Genomic DNA, 12,032 nt, shown 5'->3' on the forward strand with positions numbered 1-12,032 from the left:
GTCGAACCCGTTTTCGGTGAGAGTTGGACTCTGCCAAGGGTGCCCTTTTGTCACCGATTCTGTTGATGACTTATATGGACAGAATTTCTAGACACAGCCAGGGTGTTGAGGGGATCCGGTTTGGTGGCCACATGATCGAGTTTCTGTTTTTTGCATCCAGCTTTCACTGGAACAGTTCGCAGCCGAGTGCAAAGCGGCCAGGATGAGGATCAGCACCTCCGTATCCGAAACCATGGTGCTCACCCGGAATGGGTGAAATGCCCACTCCAAGTCGGAGAAGAGGTCCTGCCCCAAGTGGAGGAGTTCAAGTAGCTCAAGGTCTTGTTCACGAGTGAGGGAATGATGGAGCGGGAAATTGACAGGCGGATCGGTGTGGCATCTGCAGCGATGCGGGCTCTATACTGATCTGTTGTGGTGAAGAGGAAGCTGATCCAAAAGGTGAAGCTCTCAATTTACCAGTCAACCGACGTTCCCACCCTCACCTATGGTCATGAGCTGTGGATAGTGACCGAAAGAGCGTGGATACAAGCGGCCAAAATGAGTTTCCTCCACAGGGTGGCTGGACTCTCCCTTAGAGATAGGGCGAGAAGTTCGGTCATCCGGGAGGAGCTCGGAGCAGAGCCGCTGCTCCTCCGCATAAAGAGGAGTCAGATGAGGTGGCTTTGGTATCTGGTAAGGATGCCTCCCAAAGGGGGTCTTCCAGGCATGTACATCTAGGAGGAGACAACAAGAATACCCAGGACACGCTGGAGAGACTGTCTCCAGGCTCGCCTGGGAATGCCTTAGGGTCCCCCCAGAGGAGCTGGACCATGTGGCGGGGAAGAGGGAGGTCTGGGCCTCACTGCTTGGCTGCTGCCCCTGTGACCCGCTCCGGATAAGCAGGGGAAGATGGATGGATGGAGTTTCAGACACCCATCGATATTGTTTTTTGTTGTTCATTAGTTTGAAACCAAAGATTCTAATGAAAAATCAGAAAAAAAAGGCATTTAGGTTTGTTACATGTGCCTTTCCAAGTGAGCATTGCTACTAGCATCTCTACACTTGTTAGCAATACAACGTTATCACCTCTCAACATTTTACACCCTGTTGACAGCATAGACAGTCAAGCATACTAAAGCTGACACAGCTCGCATGGTGACAGGCCATTTGCTTCACAGATGATTTGAGAAGACAGGAGTGTGTCGTTTTACATGCTGCCATGTTTTTCATGCTCATTCTTGCTTCCCACTGTGTCTCTAAAACTGTAGCTGTTAGAAATTTCTTTCAGACATGTCTTAAAATCTGCATAAGCTCTGGCATTATTATTGATTCATAGGAAGAGAGAACACACAATAACTGACTCCCCTAAGGCAGAGTAGTGGGATGAGAACTTTAGGGTGATAACAATGTATCATTGCAGCAGTATGCTGATTGATAGTCATCCTCGGCAACTTGTCATTTAAACAGGAGCTCTGCTCTTTTTCACATTAATTTTGAAATAAACAATCATGCTCATGGGAAATAAACATTAAATAACACCAGTACAAGCAACAAAGCTCTGGGTCTGAAGGCGTTTTAAATAAAATTTATGATCCTCTTAAACAGGGGTGGAGAAAAAAATAAAATGGATGAAATACTGAAGCATTTAAACCTAAAATTATTAACTATTTATGGTGTTCTGTGCCAAAATTAGCCCAGCATACGCAGACACACTCACAAATCCCTAAAGCCGCTGTCATCGTTGCCACAGATTTAAGTCTCCAGGGGAAAGAATGGAGGGAGAAACGAGAACATTGCAAAGAAAGGAGCAGGACATATTTTTTTCTGTTGACTTTGATGCTTTGCCTGTGGGCAAGCTCATCTGATGAGAAATATCAAGGTCACCTTGAGTCACTGCTCCTTGTCATCATGAGAAAAAAACAAGGTTAAACAGCTCAACAGTCATCAATAGGGTATATAAATCAGGCTGTACCTCCAAAAGTATAGCCAAACAGACACCCAACATTTAAACAAAGAAAAATAGGAAACTTTTCAAAATCAAAAAATTGTTTTGTTTTTTTTACAATTTGGATTATTTCCATGTGTTTCAATGAATCCCAATTGAGCTAATGCTCATCCTTTCATAGTGGCATATCTAACTTTATATGACTTTTGTGTCAAAGTGAAGTTTTAACCCTCAAATGAACAAAATAAGATAGTAATTCTTATTATCTTAGCACATCCAGGTGACCTGTTCAGAATAAAACGCTAATACCAATAAATCTAAGGTCTGATTGTCCCAGCTAATCACGGTGAGGAAGATTATGAAGAAAATGTGATCAATTTACCAGTTATGCCACATATATCAGTCGAATCACTGGCAACTATTTTAGACAATTCTACATAAATGGCCATTCAGTTGGTGAGGATGTCTATCTAATCACATAATTTTCAGGAGCAGATGTAGGCTCAGTTATCATGGGGTTGCAAAGGTTCACATTTCAGTCCTTCCAGAACAGGTAATGAACCACGCAGTCATCATAAAGTAATGAGATATGTGGCAGCCAATAAGGTAATACATGGTGAAAATATGAAAAAGGACAGAGAAAGACTAATGGTGCATTCACATGGATTATGCAGCCTGTAGATTATAGACAGCGTTAAAAAATGGGAGGATGGTAAATAAAATTATAAAAAAAAATAAAATGACTAGAAATATGTGCCACAATGCCGCTGTCACTTTTTTGGGAGCCCTATTAAGTTTATGCAAAAAGCACAAAAAAGGGCATTGAGAGGCGAACGCAACAAATGTAAACTACACTGAGTACTACTCACAACTACCGCTACATGGAAAGCTCGCACGTTTGTTCATCTGTTTGTGCACCGAGGGTTCGATTGCGGCTCGAAATTTGTTTGAAAACTTTTTTCCTGGGCCGGTTTTGTTCATGATTAGGGGCATTCACGGGCCATGGTTCCATTATATTGTATAGTATACTGTACATATATATGTGTATCTATGCGTATATATATATATAAAAATAATTTCCCCAGCATTTGTCACACAGGGTCGCTGCAGGGTCGGGTTAAAAAAATTATAAACATGTGCTCGAGTATGGGCTGGTATATCCCAGGATCAAGATGATCCAGACAACTGAGCCAACTCCTGTGGGACTTTCAGTTCCAGATGAAAAAACTGGTGGCAGCAAACTAACCAGATATTGTGGTGGTAGACTAGCGGTGGAACACAGCTACAGCGGTGGATGTGGCAACTCCAAGTAACAGAAATATAAGGAAGAAAGCGCATGAGAAACTGTTGAAATACCAGGGCCTCAAAAAGGAGATTGAGAAGATGTACAGATGTATAGGCTTTGTTCAGACATCCGAAATAACAACCAGAGCCTAAAGATTCACCATGAGAAGTCAGTGCAGTATCCCCAGCCATGAAACCACATTTACAAAAAACAATTCTCCCATACAAAGCCGTAAAGCAGCAGAATGCACTCTGCACAGAACTCAAAGCCCACAGGGATTTTGTGACCTTTACAAGAAAGGTTAAAACATTGCTTCTATGAAAGCCATCTGACGTCAAAATTATGCCAGATAAAACATTCAAATCCAACCTATGACATTCAGACCAAATCGGTCTTGACAATGACTGCCAGGGGTGTTGATAACTTATTGAGTGGGGGTGGTAATTAGGCTACTGTGGGTCAAAAAAGTGAAGAGGAAGGTGTGTTTGGCTGAGAGGGGGGCAAAAAGGAAAAGGTGTGTATTTTGTGTTCAGGAGAGGATGTGGTAAGGTAGCAAGGCTTGAAGCCTGGAGCTGGATTAAATCATCCCAACAAGGTAACGATTAGAAAAAATAATGGAGAAGAAATAATCTTGAGGAAAGAATTTGTTGGGAATCTGTTGAATTAAAAATGGTCCAATAGAGTGATGATTCTGAAGCTAAAAATTGAGGGTATGATGTTCAATGTGATTTTTGGTGATGCCCCACACAGATCATATGCATTAAAAAAAGTCAGAGACTTTCTAGGGGGAGTTAGATGAAGAATATCCCCAAAATTTTGAGAGAATGGTTATTATATTGTGGTGGACGCTGAAATGGGAAGATTAGTGTGTCGTTTTCAGGGAAGAGTTAAGGTGGGCTTGGGGTGGTCAGAAGGAGCTTCCAGATGACTGGATAACTGCAACTAATGTGATGAGGGTGAAGAGAAGGAGGGTACTTGGTGGTGAAATGAGGACATGCAGATAAACGGGTTTAAGCAGATTGGAATGGGTGGAGAAAAGTGTCAGGGTTACTATGTGATAGAAGACTATCAGCCAGAATGAACGGAAGGCGTACAAAACAGTGGTGAGATCAGCGATGCTGTATGGTTTATAAACAGTGACATTGACGAAAAGACAGGAGGCAGCGCTGGAGCTCGCAGAGATAAAGATGTTGAGGTTCTCTTTGGTAGTAACCAGTATGGATAGGATCAGGAAAGAACCCATAAGAGGGACAGCAGATGTTAGATGTGTTGGAGAGAAGGTCAGAAAAGCCAGATGCTGGAAGACAGATGCTGGAATTAGAGCTGCCAGGCAGGAGGTCTAGAGGAAGACCAAAGAGAAGATTTACGGACGTAGTGAGAGTGGACATGAAGTTAGTTGGTGTGAGAGGGGAGGATATTGAGTGTTGATTCACTGGCGACCCCTGAAGGGAAAAGCAGAAAGGAAAAGAAAAAATAGAAGGTGCAATATTTGCTTTGAGAATGTTGCTAGAGAAGTACAGAGAAGGTCAGAGGGAGCTGCGTCGGGCCATTAGCAATCTAGAAAAACGCATATGACAAACTCCCGAGGGAGGACCTATGATACTGCATGGGAATATCTGGAGTGGCAGAGAAGTGTCTCGGAGTGGTGCAGGACATTTATGACAGGTAACACAGTGTTGAGGTGCGCTATTGATGACAAGCTGAAGGATGAGATTGGAGAGGGATCTAAATAGGTGAAGATACAGATCTGCTTTGGAATATAGAGGGATGAAAGTTAGCTTTAGCAAGAGGATACGTATGGGAATCAAAAGGGCCCGAGTTGAATGTTGAGCCTCCAAGGAGTTGGGAAAAAGAAGGTTGAAGATTTTAAGTAATTCAGATGAGCAGTCCAGAGCAAAGGAGAGTGTGGAAAAGAGGCTAAGCAAGAAGGTCGAAATGGATAGAGAAAAGTATCAGGCGTAATGTGCTATAAAAGCCCAAATCAAAGGAAGGAGGGGACAAGACCGGTGAGACCATTGATGATGTATGGTTTAGAGACAGTGGCATTAAGGAAAGGACAGGAGGCAGCAGAGATAAAAATGTTAAATTTCTCTTTGCGAGTGCTAGGATGGACAGGATAAGGAGATTAGATATTTTACAGATAAAGTTAGAACAACCAGACTGAGATGGGCTGGACATGTACAGAGAGAAGACTTAGCAAATATCTGGGTAGAAAGATGCTGAATTTGGAACTGCCTGGCAGGAGGCCTTGAGGAAGACCAAAGAGGAGATTTATGGATATAGTGAAAGGGGATATGAAATTGCTTCTGAGAGAAGAGGATGGATAGAACAGGGTTAGATGGAGGCAAATGATTTGCTGGCAACCTCTGAAGGGAGCAGCTGAAAGGAACACGTGTGACATAGTATATCCAACATATTTTCACTCATAATATAAAATATTCTGACTCCGAATAGGATAATGATATCAGTGAGGTTGTAAAAAATAGCATTATGAATTACATTTATCAAACCACTAGAAATAACTACAACCTAAATTGTCTGTAAACCAAATTTACAGACAACATCCTGGGCAAAATCAACTTTGATGTGAACATTAAAAGATAGGTCCATTTGTTGTTTTGGGTTTTTATCATCATGGGGTATAGTCACTGGCACTGTTTATACCCATTGCTTCAGCACACAAATTAATTCTGTAAACCTCTTCTCCTTCACTTCTCCTGGCTTCTAGAGCCAATCCAGGCTTATATTGTGCAAGAGGTGTTTGCAGAGTCAGATATTGAGACATACACCCAATGACTTTCTAATTCACACCTATGTATCATTTCGAGACTTCCATTGACCTACTCCTTGTTTGTGGATTATGGGTGGAAGCCAGAGAACCCAGAAAATGCTCATGCCAGGAAGGGAATGCTATTCTCTACACCAAAAGGGGCCCAGCTAGTGAACACTATATGAACCAGGAACCCTCTTGTTAGAAGATGGGACTGTCAACCATTGCAGATAAAGAAGCATTTTTGTGCAGAGATCATAAATGTACCATTTTAGGAATTTGGTGCATTGGTTGCTTCTATTCTTGCAAGGTTCAGTCAGAACCATCATCCACCATACATATGTTTCTAGCTTAATGCATATGTCACACTTTTTTCCCATATTGCTGACTTATCACTGAAAATACTAGTCCATACATTTGTTGGAATATAAAAGCAACTTCCTGAAGATGATGAGGGAGATACACAAAGAAATGGAAATCAAGATGTGAGTCTACTGATTTCACAGGAAAACCTGAAACAGCTTGTGAGATCACCTGAAAGGAAAACAAATGTGTCTTGGAATAAATTTGTATTAAACACTTGCAACCCTTCCTGTCAAGAGCACATTAAACTTTTAAGTTTCAGTTCTTGCTCTCTCTCTCTCTCTCTCCAGCACTAGGGCGTGATGTGGTGCAGGGGGTTAGAGCGATTGTTGTCAGAACTGAACATTCTTGGTTTTGATTCTTGGTTCCTCCTAGCCTGCCAAAGTGTTGTTGAGCAAGACACTGAACCCCTAACTGCTGCCCTGGCACTGTTCTTTAGTGCCCTTCGATGAAGGGCACGGTTAAATGCAGTGGTGAAATTTCACTGATGTTGTGGTCCATGTAACTGTATGTGACAAGGGATTGTAACATCTTGTCCTCTGTGTGTGTGTGTGTGTGTGTGTGTGTGTGTGTGTGTGTGTGTGTGTGTGTGTGTGTGAAATGGAATTGAAATTAAAGGGTGCGAGGTAACATGGGTCTGAATGACAGCTAAAAACATGAAAAGCTGAATTCAGTTCTTTTATTTGTTGACTGAAAATTTCCTTTGCACTGATTCATATAATCAGGCTCAGCAACTAAAATAATACGCATTTCAAAATTAGGCTGAGTTTTTGCAGGGTTTTTCTATCTGCTTCTCTCACGGACCTGCTCAATAAAGCCCTCTAGTTGGAAGGACTGCATGTGAATACGGGTAAAAAAGCAGATTTCCCAATACTGCAAAATAAACTGAATGACACAAACATATCGATGTACACAATTTGACAGAGGATGGTGGATAATTGTCCCTAAACTCTTTCACTCAAATCTCTTCATATTCTTCACATTTCTGTCATCTTAGCTTTTTCAGCTGGAGCTTTTACAGTCACCTGTATTTCAACACTATCCCGTCCACTTTCATGTTTTTAATCCCCACCATGGTGCTCTCCATAGCTCATCTTAGACCTTCCCAACCCCTAATGCTCCTCCCAGTGTGTCTGCTCTCGCCTGACTGTTAGCTCCACGCTGAGTGGGTTGGCAGAAGAGAAGTGGCAGCCAGCAGGAGGTGGGCCAGGCATGCCAGAAAGAGTTGCCACCCTACTGAGTCACTGGCACTAATGACTGGTTCTATGAGTGTTGCTACATCTTCCAGAGAAAACAATGAGGTGGATGTATGCTTTCCTCTGTGGATCCAGTCACCATCAGGTCAAGGGTTCACTCACCATATGGAGACCATGGATCATGATGTGTTCACTGTGGTTCAAACAGCATACAGTGTAGGACCCCCCGCTGCATTTATGACCCCCATCCATAAACAAATAAACATAAGCACAAAAACAAAGAAGAGGCTTTTGTACCTGTGCAGATGAAGAATTTGGACTCCCCAACACTTAATTCCACTTTGTTCAATGATATGGATACCTGCAGGGCAGCTGCGATGGTAAGACAGAGAAAGAGAGAGAAAAAAAACAAAAATTATTCATTGCAGTCATACAAATTATCATCATTTCTAGATTATTAACAAAAAGGCTTTCATCTAATTGACATTGTAATTCAATACATACGTCTGTATTTTTTTCCTGACCTGCTCCTATTATGTTGTACAGATGAGCAAAACTGCAAACCGGCAGGCATTTTGCATGAAAACATCCATCGATATAAATCAGACGTTTTCCAGAATGTTTACAGCTATTGGTAGTCAGACACTGTTTCTGCTGAATACAACAATTTCTGTATTTTTTTCTTTTAAATCTAAACTTGAACTGAATGAAGAAATGCTGCTCAACAGAACAACGTAACTATTTCTCCTCAAATGGCTCTGAGACAAACTGGGTTGATACCCTCTATTAGGCCAATAACAGTGCATGACAAGCTTTTCACAGAAATTTTCAATGAATAGGACCTTTCAGTTGGAGGTGATGGTGTTGTAGCTATTGTTCAATAGTGCTCTTTAGATGCACTGGACAATAGTGGAATGAGAGTTTAAGAACTTTGCCAAATAGCAGTGATAGGAAAATAGCTCAATTACACTTGTATTTTCCTTGGGCTGCAAAAAAAACAAACACTTGTGATGCAAGGTTCATTACATTCCAGGACAACATATTGAGACGCAATCAATTCCTAGTACACGAGGAGGCTGATTGCACTCCAGTTGACCTTACAGGGATGCAGGACACTTTGGTAAAACATGGCACTAAGTGACCACAACACCTGCACTTTAACCACTATAATGGCTCACAATTGAAGTGTTCTGGTCAAAGGTTAATATTTGGCCTTGTCTTTGCTGTCAGTGATTTGTCAAAAATGGAAAAAATATAAAAAAGTTCAGCAAAGACCAGGAGAGCAGATTAGATGTTTGAACGATAACACTGCTGGCTGGTGTTGCAGTTATGTTTATCTGTTAAATGTGTGGTGAGTCAGTGGAAAGAGAGTTATGTTCAGACCAGAGCATCTTGATGAGAGAGTTTTGCTACCACACTGAATAAAGCAAGACATCTGACAAGATCCTTATAATGTGACTACGGGATCTATAGGCTCACTTAGCATCGACTTCCAACCACATGCACAGTATCACACTATTTCAACGGATGTCAATTCTCAACAATGTAGGCGACTTAACAGCATGGCTCAGGGTTCCCGTCATTAATCGAGGAAATGATAAAATGAATATCTGCAGCTTTTCAAGGGAAGCTAGCAGAGGTCAGCTGCACACTACAGATTCACTCCCGCGTTTATCACGAATCATTCACAGCTAGATGTCGCCTACAGATGGGAGTAGAGTGTCATTGACACTTGCCTGCAAATCAACATGGGATTTAGCAGCTGATATAAAGTATTTAGTTTCTACTTTAAAACATCACTGCTACAGCAAACAAGATAAACTTTGCAGCCTCGAAGAATACAGAACACACTGCAAAATAAATTCATATCCATTACAGACCCATCAAAACTTTTGGAAGTTCGTATGAACAGCATTGTGCATCCAAAAAAACAAATCTGGTTGCCCCCCCCCCCCCCCCCCCCCCCCCCGAGTCACAAGAGCAGCATCATCTTGTTCCAGCAGTTGAATGTGTGACATCAGTTTTTAATGAGAAGGGTTATCTTATATCAACTGATAAAACTGAAAATATTATCACTCAAAGAAGCATATATAAATATATTTTTTTAATGTGCCTTACACAACACTCAAGTATGTACAATATGTTGGTTTGATTTTCTCACATTTGAGCAGATACATTTGGTGTCACGTATTTGTCATATTTTTGACTGAACCTTAGTGCAGAACGAAGCTCTTATCATTCACATTTGTTTCAAAGTTTTGTTTTATGAATATGGAAAATCTTCACGAAAGGTATTATGGGAACATAGCTAATACTTCCGTGGAGTTGATTAATCATGTCTATTTAACCCAGTGGCCTTCCAGACTGCCTGCCTCTGACTTAAGGCAGATTCCAATCAGTACTTCAAGTACTTTAATGTTATTCAATTATTAATTGATCTAGGTCCTGTTCACGTTTCATGAGATTGATTGTGCAATAAGTTGAACACAAAACCCTGAGAAAAGTAAAATAGCCTTGTTTTTTTCTATGCAGGCAGAATTCTGAGCTTGGATTATATATTAAGTTTAACCTGGTAACATTATCCCTCAGGCGATGGTTTGAAACTAAATGTTCCGTCATGCAGATGTGTATTCATATTTGAATGAAAATGCTGAATAGATTTCAAAGATGACACGAAATAACCTTTTTTTTAGATAAGTTTGCTTTCCTTGGTCTGAACCCTATGAAATGATAATGATTATTACAAGAATCCAATGTTTTCAACTGCATTCACCTGCTTATCTCACAGCTTGAGTCAGTATGTTTTGATTTTGATTGGAATTAACAGCTCAGATTATTAGCTCATCATAGATGCATCTGAGGGAAGTAAAATGAGACACCAAACAAAGCCATTGACTGATTTGATTTGTTAAACGCCTGAGATGGCCAATCTCATACCTGCAAACACTTCTATTCAAGCATCTCAAGGCCTTCTCCAACCACTATTATTGCTAAGAAGTAATCTCTTTTGTATCATCTCAATGCCTCATTATCTAAAAAAAAGCAATTGCTGTTCAGATGCAAGGAGGTATATAGATAAAAAGACTATTAACCAAATATAATATCAGATGATTCTGTTTTTCACAAGTGCAAAGTGGGAAATTATTTCAGTCATTTCACATTTTCAAAGACATTACTTTAAATCACCAAATATCACTCAAATACGTGTAAGAAATTCAGAAAGGAAAGCCAGAGAATTAGAAAGACACATTCCTCACCAAAAATCTAGAACGTGTCCCCCTACAAACACACACACACACTAATGCAGTATACTCAACTGTAAGTTCGTGTTAGTTAAGGCTTGCTAATTTTGGAGCTAATTTCTGTTTTAGTGAACCCAATTAAAATAGTGAACAACTGAAATCCATTCACACTGGGAATCAATATACAATGACAATTCTGCTGCAAGAATGAATACAGTATGGCTCAATTGTTTTTCGTGATGAGTAACAGAGATATACTGGTTCTTTTCAAAGTATATGTTTAAGGTTGTCAAAGCAGGAATGTTATGGGTGCTAAGAATAAGACAATGATTTCACTGCATTAATCATTGTTCTAAAGTTTAGTCTAAAATGTATCACAGGTATAGTGAATGCAGTCATCAGTAATATTAATATCATTTCTATAAGTTATGGTAAAGAGTGAAATTTGAAATGCTGTATATCGTCTTTTAAACAAGCTTTCTTCGCTATCCAATTTAAACCCATGAGATCCAGACTCTTACAAAGATCAAGCCTTTCCACTAGTATTAGGAAAATAGTTTCAATGACAGTCCCCCCCCTAAATAACATGTATCTTCTCCGTACTGCTTTTCCCTTCAGGGGTCGCCACAGTGAATCAACCTTCTGCAACTACCCCTATTCTCTGTATCCTCCTCTCTCACACCAACTACCTTCATATCCTCTCTCAATACATCCATAAATCTTCTCTTTGGTCTTCCTCTAGACCTCCTGCCTGGCAGCTCCAATTCCAGCATCTGTCTACCAATATATTCTCTATCCCTCCTTTGTACATGACCCAACCATCTCAGTATGGCTTCTCTGGCCTTCTATCCAAAACATCTAACAAGTGCTGTTCGTCTTCTACACTCATTCCTGATCCTATCCATCCTCATCACTCCCAAAGAGAACCTCAATATCTTCATCTCTGCGACTTCCAGCTCTACCTCCTGTCATTTTGTCATTGTCACTATTTCGAGACCATACAGCATTGCTGGTCTCACCACTGTTTTTTACACCTTTCCTTTCACTCTGGCTGACAGTCTTTTATCACAGAGTACCCCAGCACTTTTCTTCACCCATTCCAACCTTCTTGAACCTGTTTCTTTACCTCTTTTTTCACACTCTCTTTTGCTTTGGACTGTTAACCTCAAGTACAGTACCTGAAATCCTCCAACTCGTTGATCTCCACTCCCTGTAGCCTCCCTGTTCCACCCTGGTTCCTCTCATTCACACA

General features: G+C 40.8%; 1 protein-coding gene across 3 annotated transcripts in view; it reads right to left on the minus strand.

The window, feature by feature from the left end:
• The window catches only part of ncam2a (neural cell adhesion molecule 2a), a 299,628-nt gene that overhangs the window by 103,999 nt on the left and 183,597 nt on the right, over window positions 1–12,032 (minus strand). For all 3 annotated transcript variants that reach the window (XM_086148311.1, XM_086148310.1, XM_086148312.1), the window contains exon 2: window positions 7,836–7,910. In XM_086148311.1, coding sequence (XP_086004437.1) covers window positions 7,836–7,910 — 75 coding nt within the window. The remainder of the gene's footprint in view (window positions 1–7,835; window positions 7,911–12,032) is intronic.

The sequence above is a fragment of the Fistularia commersonii genome, chromosome 6 (genome assembly GCF_037954325.1).
Source record: "Fistularia commersonii isolate RoL2024-O1a breed Wild chromosome 6, RoL_Fcom_v1.0, whole genome shotgun sequence".
In the NCBI taxonomy this organism is placed as follows: domain Eukaryota; kingdom Metazoa; phylum Chordata; class Actinopteri; order Syngnathiformes; family Fistulariidae; genus Fistularia; species Fistularia commersonii.